Source organism: Mustela nivalis (assembly GCF_964662115.1).
Source record: "Mustela nivalis genome assembly, chromosome: 12".
Lineage (NCBI taxonomy): Eukaryota > Metazoa > Chordata > Mammalia > Carnivora > Mustelidae > Mustela > Mustela nivalis.
In genome coordinates this window covers 67,033,646-67,053,931 of record NC_139031.1, presented here as the reverse complement: position 1 = coordinate 67,053,931, position 20,286 = coordinate 67,033,646, and the positions used below count along the sequence as shown (strand labels likewise).

General features: G+C 38.7%; 1 protein-coding gene across 3 annotated transcripts in view; it reads left to right on the top strand.

The window, feature by feature from the left end:
- The first annotated feature begins 823 nt into the window (after positions 1-823).
- Positions 824-20,286, top strand: part of CASD1 (CAS1 domain containing 1) — a 58,056-nt gene continuing 38,593 nt past the window's right edge. Inside the window, exons 1-3 of one of the 3 annotated variants that reach the window (XM_082693625.1) lie at positions 824-967; positions 9,775-9,871; positions 10,445-10,565. In XM_082693625.1, the coding sequence (XP_082549751.1) occupies positions 955-967; positions 9,775-9,871; positions 10,445-10,565 (231 nt within the window). In that variant the 5' untranslated portion in view covers positions 824-954. Of the gene's footprint in view, positions 968-1,273; positions 1,856-9,774; positions 9,872-10,444; positions 10,566-20,286 lie in introns of those variants that run through there. The other 2 variants (XM_082693624.1, XM_082693623.1) reach the window with 2 other exon arrangements.

Sequence of the window (20,286 nt, the reverse complement as noted above, 5' to 3'; positions counted from 1 at the left end):
AAGCCTTCTGGAAATTGCAATTAAATAAAATGTCAAGTTTCTTTACTTTTGGCAGGCATTAAATCAATCCTGCGGGCCAACACTGGTTATCACACGCTGATCAGAAATTCTAATTTGCTGTTGATGACATCATAGAAATTGCTAGGATGTTATTGGCGGACCATATGCTGTTAGCAGAGTTATTTATCTGGTTTTTACAATATCTGATTTAATTCCTCCAGCATGTGATCAAACTTGGATCAGAAGAGTGACAGCCAAAATTAAGCGACCATTTCCAGGGAACAGTGCCTAGTGTTTGTACACTTATTTAACTTTATTGCTTATTAGCATTACATCCATGACAGTGATGTATGTGATTTCATTTAAGTGACAAAATCTTTCAAGATATGGGGTCCACGGATGAAAATATAATAAAAGGAGTTCTTGGATGAAAAGAGTTGGGATGACAAGATCTCAATAGTCCCTTCAAATCTTACATTCTATAATTTTAAGAGGGGTTCATAAACACAAGTTCAGGAATGGCTAAATGGGAAAGTTGTAAAGAATACTTGAAAACACCCCACCTAACCAGTGACTCACTTTAAACAAGGCAAATAGATAGGAAAGCAATGTAAATAACTATTTGCATCTGGAGGGCAGCACAGGAGAGACCAAAAAAAAAGAGTGGGCGAGGGCTAACACTTAATAAAAGCAAAGGCATGCTTGCGTTATCGATAACCACAAAACATTAACCAACTTCAGGAGCAGGAATGACTGTCATGTGAGCACACTTTTTAATGTTTGGCACATCCACCCAGCCAACCCTTACGTAGATACAAATGAAGAGCGAGGATCTTTTCCCCTCAACACCTACACCAAGCTAGGCTCATTCTGTACCTTCTACTCTGTACTTTGGTGTACCTTCGCCCACTGGAACTGGGCATTTTTTTTCTTTTTTTTTAGGTTTCAAGAGAAATGGGCCAGGAAAGTAAGTTTAAGAGTTGACTGGTCTTCTTCGTGGGTTGGGTGCTTGGGCTATCAGCAATTTCAACACCTGGCGAGCGTCTGGGATCAGCCAGACTGACCACACGCCAGGAATATCACATCCACCTGGTTGGGGGGGGGTGGTGATGGGGGCATAAAAAGGCAAGGAAAAGGGTCTGTTGGGGAAGGGGGGAGTAGAATAACGTGACCTGTAGTTCTGTTACCTCCAACCTGGGCTCAGGTAGTGGCCAGAGAGACACGAGAAAGCCCCAGGACTCGCTTCTGGGCTAACTTGGACCCCTTGTCTCCTCTACTCACATCCTTATGTCCCTGCCGCTGCCGCCGCCCGCCAGGGCCCATGACCCGGTGACCCCGGAGAGCGGTCAGGGGCCCGCGACCCCGGAGCACTGGGCATCCGGACCCCCCTCGCAGGCGCAGCCGCTATTAAGGCAGGAGGCTAAAGGGGAGGAGGAGGAAGGGGAGGAGACAGGCGTCCAGGGCGCCTGGGGAACCGGCACTGCCGAGCAGGGGTGGCGAGGCTGGGGTAAAGCCGCCGAGGCGGCCGCGGCCGAGGAGGGGCAGGTGGAGGCCCGGGGCGCCGCGGCGGTGGGGTCAGGTTCCCCGGCGGGAGGCGCGGGTGGCGGCCGCGGGGGCTGGCGGCGGCTCCTCGCCTGGCTGCGGCGGCGGCAGCCCCAGTGCTGCCCCTGTGCGGCGCCCCTTCCCCGCTCCGCCGCGCACTGTTGTCATGGAGGAACCAAGATGGCGGCTCTGGCCTACAACCTGGGCAAGCGGGAGATCAACCACTACTTCAGCGTGAGGAGCGCCAAGGTGCTGGCGCTGGTGGCCGTGCTGCTCCTCGCAGCGTGCCACCTCGCCTCCCGCCGCTACCGAGGTGAGCGGGCCCTCCCCCTGCCTGGGCCGGCCGGGGGAGGAGGCGACGCGGCGGCTGGAGGCCGCCCCCCTCGCCCAACACACGCCCACGCTCACGCGTTCGCCCGCCCGCCCGCCAGCCCGCGCGCGGGGCCGGCGGGGAGGCGGTGCCCCCACGTGCCCCCAGGTGGCCCGGGCTGCGGGCCCCGCGCCCCTGGCCGACGGAGCGGACCCCAGTGCGGGCCGCCCCCAGGAAAGGGCCCGTGGTCCTGGGGCCCCAGAGCCGCCAGCGCAGCGGTCCGGGCAGCAGATCCGGGCCTGGCGCGAGCTGCTTTCGGGGTCCGGGCTCCTGCGCGACCTGGGCCGGGGGAGCCGCACCAGGCCCGGGCCTCGCGTGCACCAGGTCGGACCCTCGGACCTCGGGGGCCAACCCGGGACGCCGAAGGCGGAGGCCGCCCGGCCAGGGGCACCTTTGCCAGAGTTGGGGTCGTCGATTCTGAGCCCTAGGGGTCCGGCTCTTTGGCTTTTGTTTAATCCGGCCTCTGCCCTGTACTGCAGAGCCGAGCTGTTGTTGGACAGCGGCAAGGGCCGCCCCATTTTCCTCTGCAGCCCGGGCGACAGCTGGCAAAAGATGCCCTTGGCCAAATGGAGGAGGTATCACCCAGCCTGTGTGATTCAGAAACGTTTAAAGGGTCTGGTTGCACACTTTTTACAAAGTAAAGGCGCTGGGGCAGATAGAAAAGAAGTTACGGGTTGACAGGAGTCGAGGTGGGCAAAGAAGTTATGTTGGAAGCAGTTGGAAAGGAGGCCTTCCGTGTGGGTTTTGAAATTGGTGTGAAGGGTAAAAGGAAATATGACCTTATTTCAAAACGAGTTATCTTTCAGTAATCAAGGGATATTTACTTGTCCTTGTTGATTGATTTTTTTTTTTTTTATTTTCTCTGTTAAAATGCCACTAGGAGAGAGGCTGGCAAGCTGAGGGAAATTAATAATGATAGGATCTTTTATTTTTGGCTCTTAGTATTATCGAAGCCATTATCTGGACAGCTCTGGGTGACTATGAGATTAATTGGTCAAGATGTATTGTGTAATGGACAGGTACACATTTAACGCTATTCCCATTAAACTTCGCATCCACTTTTGCAAAATATTCAGTAAGTGGATTATTGGAATCTGAGCTCTGTTCTCATCCCAGGAGATCTTTCAAAGTGTAGGGTATTTTGAGCAGTTTTGCTACCTTTTTTCCTGCGAGGATTATAAATCTTTAGTACCCTACTGGATGAATATCTCCGTATATAAATGCACTGAATCGATTTTAAAAGATAAATTCTTTATACCCTTTGGCCTTTTTCTTTCACCCTCCTATAGGTCACAGCCATAGATCTGGCTGGGCTTTGGTTCATCCTGGGTGGATCTAGCGGAAATCAGACACTTTCACATGTAAAGTGAAACTAGCAATGTTGATGCACTCAAGGTTGTTTTGAAGAAAATTTCCTAACTACTATTAATCATTTTATGTCTGGTATAAGATGACAGTAACCCAACTTGATTTTGTCTATGTGAAGGTAAATGCTCTAACTGTAGTGCTACAGTGCTAAAGATAAATATCTGGTCCCCCCCTTTTTATATTGTACTTTTGTCTTTTGATAAGCTTGGGTACTAATTATTATAGTTAGATTCTGTATTTCATCCTTTCAAGATCTGTCATCAGCAGAGAAAACAATGTCAGATGGAACTTTATGAGTCAGTGTAGCAATCTGGGGTTGTTGATAAAGCCTCGGCCAGAAGCTAGTCATAGCTTCCGTAGGTGCTTCGGTGTCTTCAGTGTGAAGCAGTACACCTGGTGTGTGTACTTGCCCAGACTGAATGTCAAGAACTTGCGCCAGAGACTGTTTGGGAAAAATAATGATCCTACCAAGAAGTTTTTAGACATCCTCCTGCTTTGGCAGAGTCAAACTGAGTGAGATGTAATGTTCTTCACACAAAGATAACCCTACACTTGAATCACATTATCATAAATCTTTAGAATAAGAAAGGACTTTACATTAGATACAAAGGTTTATGCTTTATGTTAAAATCTCCAGTGTGTGGGTGTGCAGATGCCTCAGGCAAGGTAGAGTGAATACAGCTCGAATACCCATCTTCAGTATCTCTTTCTTTACAAACTATCGAAAGGAAAGAAAGAATTATGTACCAAAGAAAGTAAAGCTTGGTAAACACTTGCTAACTTTCAGTACTTATTATATGCCAGATGCTGCTCTACTATGGGTTTTACATGTTTGAACTCCTTTTGTCTTTACAACCATTCCGTGAGGTAGATGAAATTACCATATTTCTTCCCACACCACCATTTTTGACATCTCTGTAATCAGGACAAATTCTTAAAAACTTTATTGCATGTCAAAGTTTAATTGATAACATTTTTTCCTAGTGTTACATAAAATAGTGATGTGTCTTATAATCAGTGGTCTTAGATCCAGCGAATTATGGTATTATTTACATTTTAAAGATGAGGCATGAGAGGTTAACTTGCCTAAGGACACACAATTAGTCAGTGATTGAGCTAGGATTTACAACCCAGTTAGTCCGCCTCATGCCATTAGGTTATGGACTGCCTTTCTCAGAGCTCCTTAGACAGTGGTGATGTATAGAAGATGGAGTGAGAAAGCATTTTCCAGAGGGACATGGATTAAATCATTTAGAAACACTAATTCAGCCTCACAGTACCAATTGAGTTTTCGTTTTCTTTTTCAAGTAAAATGGTTTTCTAAAAGTTGAATTTGTAAAACTTCAAAATCTGACCAACTTACTTTTTATTACCTATGTTTATCTTTTCCCTTCTTTCTAAACTCCAGTCTCACAGTCTCAGTATGCTTTGCCCTTTTATGCATCTCACAGATACCTAATTTTCTCTGCCTGCAGTGACCTCTCTCCTTAAAAGAAAGTGCAGATTTTTCTTTCAGGGCTGATTCAAATGTCACCACCACAGAAATAAGAATTAGGAATCTAGTGTTTCTATAGCAATGAATGCACACTTATGTTGTATCATAGTAATTTGTATCCATCTCTTGAAAGCTCACAAAACTGTGAGCTTTCAAGGGCATTTTATGCATCTTTAAATCATCTGAGCTTAACATACAGAAGGAACTCCATAAACCACAATTGGACAAGTAGATTCTCAAAGTCCTTATTTCCTTATGTTTTTCTCCTTTTATTTGGTTCTTTTGGTTTTCATTGAATTTCATGTTCTAATAGTATGTTCTGATCTCAACTTTAGAAGATAGAGGGGTTTCTTTTATTTATTTATTTATTTATTTATTTATTTATTTGCTTGCTTGACAGAGATCACAAGTAGGCAAAGAGGCAGAGAGAGAGGAGGAAGCAGGCTCCCCGCAGAGCAGAGAGCCCGATGTGGGACTCGATCCCAGAACCCTGGGATCATGACTTGAGCCGAAGGCAGAGGCTTTAACCCACTGAGCCACCCAGGTGCCCCGAGGGGTTTCTTTATTATTGATATTACTTTCATATAAAGTGGTAGAATGACATTTTAAATAATAATCCTATTAACTATATTTTTCTGAATTTTCTCAATCTCTAACATTACTAAATCACAAAATGTCCATTAATATTGTGATTACAGATTAAAAACATCATTTCCATGACAAGAGGCCAGTAGCTATAGCCTTAAGGGTAGTTCCAATCTGGATAAATTTTAATTTTTTAATTGATAAAGTAAACTTGTCTCAAATGCCTTAATTTTCTTGAGATCTAATTCCTTTCTGTCACCAGGCATATTAAATGCAAATATTAAATATCATTGCATGTTTGGGAGAAAAGTGAGTTCAAAATTCAGAAATTAAAGTAAAAAGGAAGCAACTCTTGGTCTCTTAGCCTTTTCTCTCTTTGCCAGAAAGATCCTGATCTATATGACAGCATCTGTAATAGAGGCCACTCCTAGTTTGTCAAAGGAAAAATGTAAAAGGTGATTTTTCAACACAGACCAAAGTGTGACCTTGCTGAATTTTGGGCAAACAAACATTACACAAATCATGTTAAAAACTTTATGGTCTGATATTTTCATGGTTGGTAGTATGAAACAGATAGCTTTGGTAGGATGATTTTCCCAGTCTAAGGTACAGAATGCCAGAGGTCTTCTATTCAAAGGGAAAAACAAGTTATGGTTTACTTAGCACATTAGATGTTTTCTTTAGTTGTTATATTTTGTTTCTCAGCCTTTTTTTTAAACACGTGTTTGTCTTTATACTTACGTGGGCCTGGCGCGAGCTGCTGCTGGGGTCCGGGTCCAGGTTGTTTTTAGTATCTTTCTATTATAGAAAAATTATACATAAAAACCTGAGACTTTGGATTGACAAAATGCTTATGGTTAAAATAATAGACTGAGGAGGAGGACAGCCATTCATCTAGATAATCTTAGTTTTGGAGATAGCTGAAGTAGATAGTTCTCTCCCTTTAGTTGTGTGTGTGTGTGTAGTTTTTTTGTATTTTATTTTGTTTTGTTTCTAGCTTGATTCATCTGAGCACTTGGTAACTTGCATCTCATACTGGTTGTTTTAAATTATAAGAGACAAATGAAAATAATGACTGGGATTTTTTTGTTTTCTTTTGTTTGGGGTTTTTCTGGGTAGATTTTGAAAGGGAAATATGTGCCAACAGATATTTATGTATACTTAGTATACATGATAAAGATGTGGGACTTAAATTTATTTTAACATCTAGATTACATTTAGTGATTTGGTACAAAAATACCTCTCAGGAAAAGGGAGCTTGTTTCAGAGTCTGGAGTTTTGTGGGAGTTTTCTTTTTTTGATTAGGTTGATTTATTTTCAATTAGATTAAATAATAGTTATTATCACCACTATTTATATTATTTTTCAGACTAGTATAAGAAAGTCTCTTGCTTTTTCAGTTGTCTAGTTAGCAGTTCTTTTACTTTTCTAACAGTTCTTTATATTAGATTCTATCTATTGAAATAGCTGATAAACATTCTGTCCTCTGACAGAACCTCAACCAGTACTATACAGAGGCTATCGATTTCAGATACAAAGATTACTAAAAAAAAAAAAACAACTTTGCATCATAAAATATATTAAGAAGCATCATCATCAACTAGCATTCATTAGCAAATTAAAGGTTTCTTTCCTGGAAATACCAGTAGTTTCTTTTTTCTTTTCTTTCTTTTTTTTTTTAAGATTTTATTTATTTTGAGAGAGAGAAAGCACAAGCAGGGAAGTGGCAGGCGGAGGGAGAAGCAGGCTCCTCGCTGAGCAAGGAGACCCACGCTGGACTCAGTCCCAGGACCCTGGGATCATGAGCTGAGCTGAAGGCAGACACTTAACTGACTGAGCCACCCACGTGTCCCAAGACCAGTGGTTTCTAAAATACGATGGTTCTAGTGCTTTTCGGTTAGTGGCAACTCCAGATCTGTTTAGGGGGTGGGCGCAATATGGATTCATCAGTCTATACCGGTTTTTTTTCCCACTAGCTGAACTACTAAAAAACAATGTGTGAGTGGTAATAGTGAGGAAAAAAGAACTCTGCATTTTAAAACACATTTTCTGATAGAGAAAAGACTGGTTATTTTAAGATGTTGGTATTGTACTTCCAACTTCATAAAACCATATTGAAAACCCTGTAGATACTTAACAAATAATATAATTCCACATACTGAAGGTGTATTTCTGTTTCGAATTCTATTAAAAAAACAAAAATTAAATAACAACAAAAGGAAGGGAGATAGAAGAAAGAAAAGGAAGAAAAAGTCCACAGAATTAATGCCTAGTTATTTGCAACTTCTATTAAATTTTTTAGAAAATACAAATTACTAACTTTTTGCTTGGTTTGTAGGTGTATTTAAAGAGTTAGAAATGCTACAAGTGTGGAATTTTCATTCTAATTTTAAACATTTACTAGATTTTTAATATAGAACCATTATAAAAGAATGAAGCAGAAGGATGTTCTTAGGAAAAAAACTTAATTGTGTGTTCTTATAGTCCTTTTTTTACTCCTTCTTGATTATTTATGTATCTTAATTTTATTTTTTAGAACTAGAATTAGTTTTTAATAATTGGAAAGAATTAAGAACTGATTATTTATTGTTTTCTTACAGGGATGTTATTAAAAAATCTTTGAAATACCAAAAAAAAAAAAAAAGCCCTGCACAGGCTACATATATAATTGCAAAATTTTAATAATTTATATTTTTGCTTTCCCTACCCAGTTTTCTACCAGCACAACAATGCAGTATTTCCACTTTCTCTCTCTGTTCCATTTTAGAATTTATGACACTGAAATAACAGCACCTTCATTATTTATGCATACCCATCTTGTATTTGTATCACCTTTTATCTATACATTGGCCAGATAAGTGGATCTACTTTAAATATTGTTGGGTGTTCTCTGTCCCCACCCTAAATGGTTCAGTACCATTTTTGTGCCATAGTGTTCCTCTCTCCTGACCTTAACTATTTGTGGCTTTTAATAAAGAACTAGAAAGTAATTTAAATAATACATATATTTTATTATAACCCCATGGCTTTTCTAAATATCTTGTTTTTCCCTTATCCATTTGACATATTTGGACTTTTTTAATACCTCCCACTCCCTTTTAAACTCCTTGAGTCATGTAAGTTAATGTCCAATAAAATGGCCAAAGGAAAAAGGGGGATCATCTCTCTCGATTATACAAAACTGAAGGGTTTCCCAGGTGTGGAACTTTCTGTATGAAACCATGACAGCCTCAACCAAACTAGGAGGAGTTGGCTGGCTTATGAGCAGAAAGGAAGGCAAGAACATCAAGAGAAGTAGAGAGGCTGAATATTAATAATGTGAAATCTACATTTGTTATTGATACCGATACTATATGCCTTTAGCCACCATGTAGCTGACATAGTTCTAAGTCTTATCTTTGTAAATGATAACAGGGTAAAATTTGGTAAGCTCAATGGGAACTTCTTTTTTTAAAGATTTTATTTATTTATTTGACAGATAGAGATCACAAGTAGGCTGAGAGGCAGGCAAAGAGAGAGAGGAGGAAGCAGGCTCCCCGCTGAGCAGACAGCCCGATGTGGGGCTCGATCCCAGGACCCTGGGATCATGACCGGAGCCGAAGGCAGAGGCCCTAACCCATTGAGCCACCCCGGCGCCCCCAGTAGGAACTTCTTAAATAAATCTTCTGTTTGCACATTTACAGAATAGGGCTAGCATACTTCCTCACAGGAAAGTTGTGAAAATCAGGGAATAGGTGTGTTGTTGTTTTTTTTTTAATTTACTTATTTATTTATTTGACAGACTGAGATCACAAGGAGGCAGAGAGGCAGGCAGAGAGAGAAGAGGAAGCAGGCTCCCCGCTGAGCAGAGAGCCCAATATGGGGCTCGATCCTAGAACACTGGGATCACGACCTGAGCCAAAGGCAGAGGCTTTAACCCACTGAACCACCCAGGCACCCCAGGGAATAGGTTTATATAAAATATCTTCATTACTGCTTTTCCAGTTGTACAAATGGATTATACATTATAGTAATTGAATAAAGTAATTAATGAAGCCATTTCTTTTTTATTCCTTAAACTTTTCTTTTTCAAGTAGGAGTGGTAAACAGATACAAGGACTAGTTTGAGATCATGTCCCTAGAAAAAGACCTGAAGCAGAAAGCAGTTCTGAATATAGCATTTAAAAATATAGCATTTAAAAATTAGGAGTCCCTTCTACAGTGAAGCATCTGTCATTAGTGGCTCTTATCCTCTTGAATATTAATGTATTGATATTTACTGTGCTTCTCATGTATGAGTAATATCCACCTAGAACGTATAGTGAAGCATAGAAAACTTTGTATTTTTTCATCTCAGAGAGCTTACATGAAGTCAGATAATCAACATACAAAAATATGACTATTGTTTACCACACTGTTTGTTGAACCATTACAGGCAATGATTCATGTGAATACCTTCTCTCAAGTGGCCGATTTCTCGGAGAGAAAGTTTGGCAACCTCACAGTTGTATGATGCATAAATACAAAATCAGGTAAGGTTTCTTCATTTTGTTGCTTGTTTTCTTTTCTAGCATGTGTCTTAATATCTAGTGGAGAGCGGTTACTGAAGCAAAGAAAATACTATATGGTACTTTTCCCTATGATGGTAGAGAATTGCTGACAGAGTGGGGGTAGGAGGGGAGGTGGGGGCGAGCCCAGATGAAGATGCCTGCCAAAAGCATTAGGGAAATAAATTGTCCAAGTTTCTTTAACTCGGGTGAGAGAGAATCAGGCCCAAGGCAGTAAGTAGCCTGTGAGTGAAGGACTGTTGCTTTAGGGCTTGAATATCTACCTCATGGAGTTATTCTGAGATGACAGATACAAAGCACTTAATACACTTAGAGTGCCTCTTAAACACTTAATAAATGAGGGTTGTAATTATTGATCATTGTAGAGTTAGTTTATCGTCCACAGGCTGGTTGGTTAAACAAACTGGGCCACCTATCTCTAAAGCAACATAAGTGTGTGTATGATAATCCTGTACTACTTTCTTCACAAACTATGTGCTTTGAAATGCCAACATGCTGATTTTATTACTGCAATTAATGTTTCTTTGTTGATTTCAGTGAAGCAAAGAATTGTCTTGTAGATAAACATATTGCATTTATTGGCGATTCAAGAATTCGTCAGCTGTTTTATTCTTTCGTAAAAATAATCAATCCCCAATTCAAAGAAGAAGGAAATAAGGTAAAACTTATCTATTCTCTCCATTAGGTTATTGTTTTAGAAGTTAACTAACTGGGTAGTTATAGGAGGAATATTCCTCTCCACATTAACAAAGAGAACTATAAAAGTTTTACTTTGGTTTTGGGAAAGGTAGAGGGAAAAAGGGATGGTAGCCATAATGGGGAACATAATGGAGAACACAAGAAGAAGTGGTGGATAAGGTATTAGTAAACCTTTTATACCATAAACTACTAATTTTCAGAAATAGTAAGTTCTTTCAGTAGAAAAACATTTTAGAATTCCTTAGAAAGAACACTAAGAGCAAATATCCCTCATTCTTCTTTTCATATTTTGCCATATTTCTTTTTAATCGCTTAAAAAAGTGATAATAATCTTGTAATCTTTTAGCATGTACAATTTATGTCTTGCTTCTTTCCCCATCACTTACCATAATTCACCGTATTATTATATAATCAATATAAGTATCTTCATAATGGCAATGTGTTATTGAGTGGATATATGTATAATTTTATATAATTTTCTTTTCTTTTTGTAATTTTCTATTTTTTCTTAATTTTACAATTTAAAAAAGGACATTCTTGATTACATTTTTGCATGAAAACTCTGCTTTTTAGATTATTTCTGTAGAATTGAATCTCTGTAATGCAAATATTAGGTTAAAGAATACAAACATTTTTAAAGCTACTGATTAAAGCACTAAACTATTTTAATTTACACTGCTATTAGTAATGTCCATCAGGACCTAATTTTCTGCAGCTTTGCTGGCACTGGACAATTATACTGTATACATAAAACAACAATGTGACAAATTTCTGCTCTTTTTATAGAAAATTTCTGATTTTAAAAATGTATCTGTCTTTGAAAACTAACAAGAATGGATCTCCCTACATATATTTGTTAATTTGTTTATTAGTTAATATTTTGTGGATTACCTCATCTTGTCTTTCTTTTTATACATTTTTAAGTGATCCAAAATTCCAGTCCCTGTCTTCAACTGTGGATGATTGGGAGTGGGTGATAGCAGGGAGAGAAAAGTAAAATACAAGAAAGTTTAGAATTGTAGGGGGAATAGGTAATGATCTTATGATGAAAATCTGCTTGTTCCCCTCAATTTGCCCTGTGGTAAGGAGTTAAAAAATGAGGGACTTCCCAGCTAAGTATGTATCTAGTCAACACAGTCACTACATCCTTGGGAACTATTCCTGTGAGATGAGTCCATTGGCTATTCAAGATTCTGTCCGCTAGGAAAGGGTAGTATAGATTCTAAATTTGAACAAGGGTAAGTGATAAAGTCCACTATTCATTTATTTTGATATCTGTAATTGTATTTTTCATTTGTATTTATATACACAAAATTATACAGAAAGATCTAAACTATTTAATGATATGAGATTATCATAGTTTTAAAGTAAAATACTTTCAGTGAACTTGTAAAAAGTAGAGAGATTTCTAACTTCAAAGAAGCAGTTTTAATATTTCTAGGCTAGTATGAATTTCTGAAAATTAGAATAATGGATTTGGCAGCAGTTAGTTAAAAAAACTATGATTTAGTTTACAGCCAAAAGTAGGTACAATATGGTACATTGTTTCAGAACCCTGGTTATAACACAAGGTTTCCAGTCTTTATTTTCTAGAGGTGCTCAGTTAACCTACAATTATCAAACAAGATACATTTAAATTTGTGTGCATTTAAAAAAGAAACAAAGACAGTTTGTCATAGTCTAAGAGAGACAGTTGCTGAGAAACTAGTTCAAACTGCTGGTGGAATATTTGCCAAAAATGTATTTTACTTAGTTCCCTTGTCTGAACACCTTGAAGACAGAGATAGTGTATTATCATTATTATTTTTAAAATACATTTCTTGTATCTTACAAAATCTGGCATATTGGAGAGGCTGATTATTATTATTTTAGCCTTGGTATGGGTTTCTTTGGGAAGAGTAGGAATATTGAAGATAATTCATTTGAATTTTTCTTCTCCGTGTTGAGGGAAAGAAAAAATGAGCTGTAGAACAGGACTCTTTTCTCAAATTCCATTTTGTGGAAGACTAGTTCTACAAAAAGCTCTGGTCAAATAAATTTGGGCAGAGCTGGACATCATATCTCCCTTTTAGATGGTTTTACTTTAGGCTGGGATATTAAAAACTTGAGAAGTCATGCAGTAAATCAGACAAACAAACAAGAAAAGCTCTGTTTGTGTTGCTTTCAGCCAGAGTGCAAACTAGATACTCTGGGGGCCCCTTGACCTCAAATCAGCTAGATCCTAGATTAAAAAATATATACTTGTTGATGTATTTCTAGACTTTGAGGAAATGGGAGACACTCCCCAGAAAAGGAACAAACCATGAGTCAAAACCAGAGACGGGAACAATAATAGCACTCAGTGGAGGTTCAGGCTGCCCTGAAGACAGATGCCAAAGGCTGCAATGCTTTGTATGTAGAAGGCAAAGCTTTGGGCCAGCAGATTTCTCAGTGGTAATATTGGAAGCCAGAGGACACTAGAATAGTAACTTTAAACTTCTAAGACAAAGGAAATTTCAATCTAGAATTGTGTACCTAGCAGACAAATGTCTATTCTCAAAATTTAGAACATTTTCAGATAAACAAAAGCAGTAAGGGTTTACTGCTGGATAGATTTATAATAAAGGATTTTCTAAAGCATAAATGGAAGAAGGGAAATAATTCAGAAAAAATGATCTGAAATATAAAAAGCAATGGTAGAGAAAATCCTAAGGAGGTATGTAAATCGAAAGTGTATAAAATTATATCTTTTTACACTTTTTATAAAAAGACAGTATTAAAGAACTGGCTAATAATAGCATGTAAGTTCAGAGGGATATGATCACAAAGTTTTCTTTTTTTTTCTTTCTTTTTTTTTTTTTTTTAAAGATTTTATTTGTCAGAGAGAGAGAGAGGGAGAGAGGGCACAGGCAGACAGAATGGCAGACAGAGGCAGAGGGAGAAGCAGGCTCCCCGCTGAGCAAGGAGCCCGATGTGGGACTCGATCCCAGAACGCTGCGATCATGACCTGGGCCAAAGGCAGCCGCTTAACCAACTGAGCCACCCAGGCTTCCCAGATCACAAAGTTTTCTAAAGTTCCTCTTTATTCTTTTAGGTATTATCTTACTTTAGAACTTAAGTTAAAGATGATAGTAAAATATCAAGAGCAAGAGCTAAAAGGATAGAATTAGGGTGGATGAATTCCAAACCAGAAGAAGAAAAAAATTAAAACCAAACTCCTCTAATGCCAAATATATATCCCACACATACATAACATGCACACACATGTATATGCTCATACACATGTGTTCGTATCTACCTATACAAAACCATACATGTACATGTAAAAATCACTTTTTATATATATTCCACATATATTATAAAAATGTGTGAGGGAGATAGAAATCAAAAAGTGCAATGGTAAAAACGTTTATAATCAAAATAAATGCAAATAGTCTAAACTTGTCAAGTAAACACAGATTTTCTGATTGGCTTTAAAAAACTTTCAGCTGCTTAAAAAGACCTATCTAAAACAAAAAGCTATGGAAGGTTTTAATTTAAAATGAGAAAAGATTTACTAGACAAATACTAAAGAAAGATAAGGCATATTGATGTAAGACAATAGATTGTAACGCAAAGTGTTAAGGATACAGATACTTTTTAATGACAAAAGTTTCAAGTCACAAGATTTTAAACTCGTGGGCATAAAATAAATTAACCTTAAAGTGTATAAAGCAAAATTAATATAATTACAGTGAAGAGTTGACAGATCCTCCTGAATAGACCAATATCATATCAAAAAACCTCCCAAAAAACAAGAGCCCAGGACCTGATGGATTCACTGGGGAATTCTACTGAACTTTCAAAGAAGAAATAACACCTATTCTCCTGAAGCTGTTTCAAAAAATTGAAGCAGAAGGAAAACTTCCTGACTCTTTCTATGAAGCCAGCATTACCCTGATCCCCAAACCAGGCAAAGACCCTACCAAAAAGGAGAATTTCAGACCAATATCACTGATGAATATGGATGCTAAGATTTTCAACAAGATCCTAGCAAACAGGATCCAACAGCATATTAAAGAGATTATCCACCATGACCAGGTGGGATTCATCCCTGGGCTACAAGGGTGGTTCAACATTCGCAAATCAATCAATGTGATAGAACAGATTAATAAGAGAAGAGAGAAGAACCACATGGTCCTCTCAATTGATGCAGAAAAAGCATTTGACAAAATCCAGCATCCGTTCCTAATTAAAATGTTTCAAAGTATAGGGATAGAGGGAACATTCCTGAACTTCATCAAATCTATCTATGAAAGACCCACAGCAAATATCATCCTCAATGGTAAAAAGCCTGCAGCCTTCCTGTTGAGATCAGGAACATGACAAGGATGCCCACTCTCACCACTCTTGTTCAACATAGTATTAGAAGTCCTAGCAACAGCAATCAGACAACAAAGAGAAAAAAAAGGTATCCAAATTGGTAATGAAGAAGTCAAACTCTCTCTCTTTGCAGATGACATGATTCTTTATATGGAAAACCCAAAAGACTCCACCCCAAAACTACTTGTTGTAGGAGTCTACAACAATTGAGCAACGTGGCAGGATACAAAGTCAATGTACAGAAATCAGTGGCTTTCTTATACAGGAACAATGAAAATACAGAAAGGGAAATTAGAGAATCGATTCCATTTACTATAGCACCAAGAACCATAAGATACCTGGGAATAAACCTAACCAAAGAGGTAAAGAATCTGTATTCGAGGAACTACAGAACACTCATGAAAGAAATTGAAGAAGACACAAAAAGATGGAAGACCATTCCATGTTCTTGGATCGGAAGAATAAACATTGTTAAAATGTCTATACTGCCTAGAGCAAACTATACTTTTAATGCTATTCCGATCAAAATTCCACCAGTATTCTTCAAAGAGCTGGAGCAGATAATCCTAAAATTTGTATGGAATCAGAAGAGACCCCGAATCGCTAAGGAAATGTTGAAAAACAAAAATAAAATGGGGGGCATCACGTTAGGGATGCTTCAAGCTTTGCTACAAAGCTGTGATCACCAAGACAGCATGGTACTGGCATAAAAACAGACACATAGACCAGTGGAACAGTGTAGAGAGCCCAGATATGGACCCTCAACTCTATGGTCAAATAATCTGCAACGGGGCGCCTGGGTGGCTCAGTGGGTTAAGCCGCTGCCTTCGGCTCGGGTCATGATCTCAGGGTCCTGGGATCGAGCCCCGCATCGGGCTCTCTGCTCAGCAGGGAGCCTGCTTCCTCCTCTCTCTCTCTCTGCCTGCCTCTCTGCCTACTTGTGATCTCTGTCAAATAAATAAATAAAATCTTTAAAAAAAAATAAATAAATAAATAAATAAATAATCTGTGACAAAACAGGAAAAAATATACAGTGGAAAAAAGTCTCTTCAATAAATGGTGCTGGGAAAATTGGGCAGCTATATGTAGAAGAATGAAACTCAACCATTCTCTTACACCGTACACAAAGATAAACTCAAAATGGATAAAAGACCTCAATGTGAGACAGGAATCCATCAGAATTCTAGAGGAGAACATAGGCAGTAATCTCTTCGATATCAGCCACAGCAACTTCTTTCAAGCTATGTCTCCAAAGGCAAAGGAAACAAAAGCGAAGATGAACTTTTGGGACTTCATCAAAATCAAAAGCTTCTGCACAGCAAAGGAAACAGTCAACAAAACAAAGAGGCAACCCACAGAATGGGAGAAGATATTTGCAAATGACAGTACAGACAAAAGGATCTATAATGAACTCCTCAAACTCAACACACACAAAACAGAAAATCATATAAAAAAAATGGGCAGAAGATATGGACAGATATTTCTCCAATAAAGACATACAAATGGCTATCAGACACATGAAAAAATGTTCATCATCACTAGCCATCAGGAAGATTCAAATTAAAACTACATTGAGATATCACCTTACACTAGTTAGAATGGCCAAAATTAGCAAGACAGGAAACAACATGTGTTGGAGAGAATGTGGAGAAAGGGGAACCCTCTTACAATGTTGGTGGGAATGCAAGTTGGTGCAGCCTCTTTGGAGAACAGTGTGGAGATTCCTCAAGAAATTAAAAATAGAACTTCCCTATGACCCTGCCATTGCACTCCTGGGTATTTACCCCAAAAATACAGATGTAGTGAAAAGAAGGGCCATCTGTACCCCAATGTTTATAGCAGCAATGGCCACAGTCGCCAAACTGTGGAAAGAACCAAGATGCCCTTCAACGGACGAATGGATAAGGAAAATGTGGTCCATATACACTATGGAGTATTATGCCTCCATCAGAGAGGACGAATACCCAACTTTTATAGCAACATGGACGGGACTGGAAGAGATTATGCTGAGTGAAACAAGTCAAGCAGAGAGAGTCAATTATCATATGGTTTCACTTATTTGTGGAACATAACAAATAGCATGGAGGACATGGGGGGTTAGAGAGGAGAAGGGAGTTGGGGGAAATTGGAAGGGGAGGTGAACCATGAGAGACTATGGACTCTGAAAAACAATCTGAGGGTTTTGAAGGGGCGGGAGGTGGGAGGTTGGGGTACCAGGTGGTGGGTATTATAGAGGGCATGGATTGCATGGAGCACTGGGTGTGGTGCAAAAATAATGAATACTGTTATGCTGAAAATAAAAAATAAAAAAATAAAAATAAAAAGTCTAACCATAAAATGAAAGATGGATAAATTCCCATACCTTATGATTAAGAGAATCTGTTCATCAAAAGATACCTTACAGGGGTGCCTGGGTAGCTCAGTGGGTTAAAGCCTCTTGTCTTCAGCTCAGGTCATGATCCCAGGGTCCTGGGATGGAGCCCTACATCAGGCTCTCTGCTTCCCTATCTCACTCTGTCTGCCTCTCTGCCTACTTGAGATCTGTCAAATAAATAAATAAAATCTTAAAAAAAAAAAAAAGATACCTTATAGAAGAAAAAGCAAGCTATGAACGAGAAAATATTTATAACATACATCCAAGACATACAAGGATTCAGGAAAAAAAAAAAAAAAAGAAGAAGAAGACAATTCAGTAGAAAACGAAGAAAAGCATGACCAGGCATTTCAAAGAAGAGGAAACATAAATCCTAGTGTAAATCTGAAAGGTGTTTAAACATTTCTAATTTGGGAATTTCGAATGAAGATCATAGTGAGATACCATTATATACCTACTTTAGTGACTGAAATTAAATTTTACAGTGGCAAAAAATATGAAGTCTGTCAAGATTTATTAAAGATTCTGTATCTCAAACTGCTGGTGAAAGTATAAATTGTTAGAAACACTTCAGAAAATAACATCCAGTATCATGTGAGGGTGTACATTTGTATAGCTTGTGAACCTATAGAACTATTATTAGGGAAACTCTTATTATTCGTTTATTAAGAAACATATACAGGAAGGTAACTATCAGTGCTGTTTATAATCTAGATTTGGTGCATTGTAGTAACTGGCCTAGACTCTAAAAAAATAATAAATGTAATATTTGATATATATAAATACAATAAATTGATGTACAAGGGTTTTATTTTTTTTTATTAACATATAATGTATTATTTGTTTCGGGTACCGGACTCTGATTTGTCAGTCTTACACAATTCACAGCACTCACCATAGCACATACCCTCCCCAATGTCCATCACCCAGCCTCCCTCTCTCTCCCATCACCCTCCACTTCTAGCCACCCTCAGTTAGTTTCCTGAGATTAAGAGTCTCTAATGGTTTGTCTCCCTCTCTGGTTTTGTCTGATTTCATTTTTTCTTCTTTTCCTCTGTGATCCTCTGACTTGTTTCTCAAACTCCACAGATTAGAGTGATCATTTGATAATTGTCTTTCTCTGGTTGACTTATTTTGCTTAGCATAATACCCTCTAATTCCATCCACATCGTTGCAAACAGCAAGATTTCATTTTTATGGCTGCATAATATTCCATTATATATAGATTTTTTTTTTTTAATTTTACTTATTTATTTGAGAGAGAGAGAGTGGAGAGGTCAAAGGGAGATCAGACTCCCCACCAAGCAGGGAGTCCCATGTGGGACTTGGTCCTGGGCCTCCAGGATCATGACCTGAGGAGAAGGCAGTTGCTTAACCAACTGAGCCACCCAGGCTCAGTTTCTTTTTTTATCTTTATCCATTCATCTGTCTATGGACATCTAACCTGTTTCCATAGTTTGGCTATTGTGGACATTGCTGCTATAAACATTAGGGTTCTTATGCCCCCTCGGTTCACCTCATTTGTACCTTTGGGGTAAATACTCAGTAAGTGTAATTGCTGGGTCATAGGGTAGCTCTGTTTTTAATTTTTTGAGGAACCTCCATATGGTTTTACAGGGTGGCTGCACCAGCTTGCATTCCCACCAAGAGTGTAGGAGGGTTTCCCTTTTCTGCATCTTTGCTAACATCTGTTGTTTTCTGACTTGTTAGTTTTAGCCATTCTAACTGGTATGAGGTGGTATCTCATTGTGGTTTTGATTTGTATTTCCATGATGCTGAGTGATGTTGAACACTTTTTCATGTGTCTGCTGATCATTTGGCTGTCTTCTTTGTAGAAATGTCTGTTCATTTCTTCTGCCTATTTCTTGACTGGATTATTTGTTCTTTGGGTGTTGAGTTTGGTAAATTCTTTATAGATTTTGGATACTAGCCCCTTATCTGATGTCATTTGCAAATATCTTCTCCCATTCTGTCATTTGTCTTTTGGTTTTGTTGATTGTTTCCTTTGCTGTGCAAAGCTTTTGATCTTGAAGTCCCAGTAGTTCATTTTTGCCCTCATTTCTCTTGCCTTTGGTGATGTTTCTAGGAATAATTAGCTGTGGCTGAGGTCAAAGATGTTGCTGCCTGTGTTCTCCTTAAGGATTTTAATGGATTCCTGTCTCACATTTATGTCTTTCATCTATTTTGAGTCTGTTTTTGTATGTGGTGTCAGGAAATGGTCCATTTTCATTCTTCTGCATGTGGCTGTCCAATTTTCCCAACACCATTTGCTGAAAAGACAGTTTTGTGTTTTGTTTTGTTTGCTTTTTCCCATTGGACATTTTTTCCTGCTTTGTCGAAGATTAGTTGACCATAGGGTTGAGGGTCCATTTCTGGGCTATCTATTCCATTGATCTATGTGTCTGCTTTTCTGCTGGTACCATACTGTCTTGATGATTACAGCTTTGTAATAGAGCTTGAAGTACAGAATTGTGATGCCATCAGCTTTGCTTTTCTTTTTCAATATTCATCTGGCTATGTGGGGTCCTTTCTGGTTCCATACACATTTTAGGATTATTTGTTCCATTTCTGTGAAAGAAGTTGATGGTATTTTGATAGGGATTGCATTGAATGTGTAGATTGCTCTAGGTAGCATAGACATTTTCACAATATTTGTTCTTCCAATCTATGTACATGGAATGCTTTTCCATTGCTTTGTGTCTTTCAGTTCTTTCATGAGTATTCTATAGTTTTCTGAGTATGGATACTTTGCCTCTTTCATTAGATTTATTCTTAGGTATCTTATGGTTTTGGGTGCAATTGCAAATGGGATTGACTTCTTAATTTCTCTTTCTTCTGTCTCTCCGTTGGTGTATAGAAATGCAACTGATTTCTGTGCATTGATTTTATATCCTTTCACCTTACTATATTCCTGTATGAGTTCTAGCAGTTTTGGGATAGAGTCTTTTGGATTTTCCACATAAAG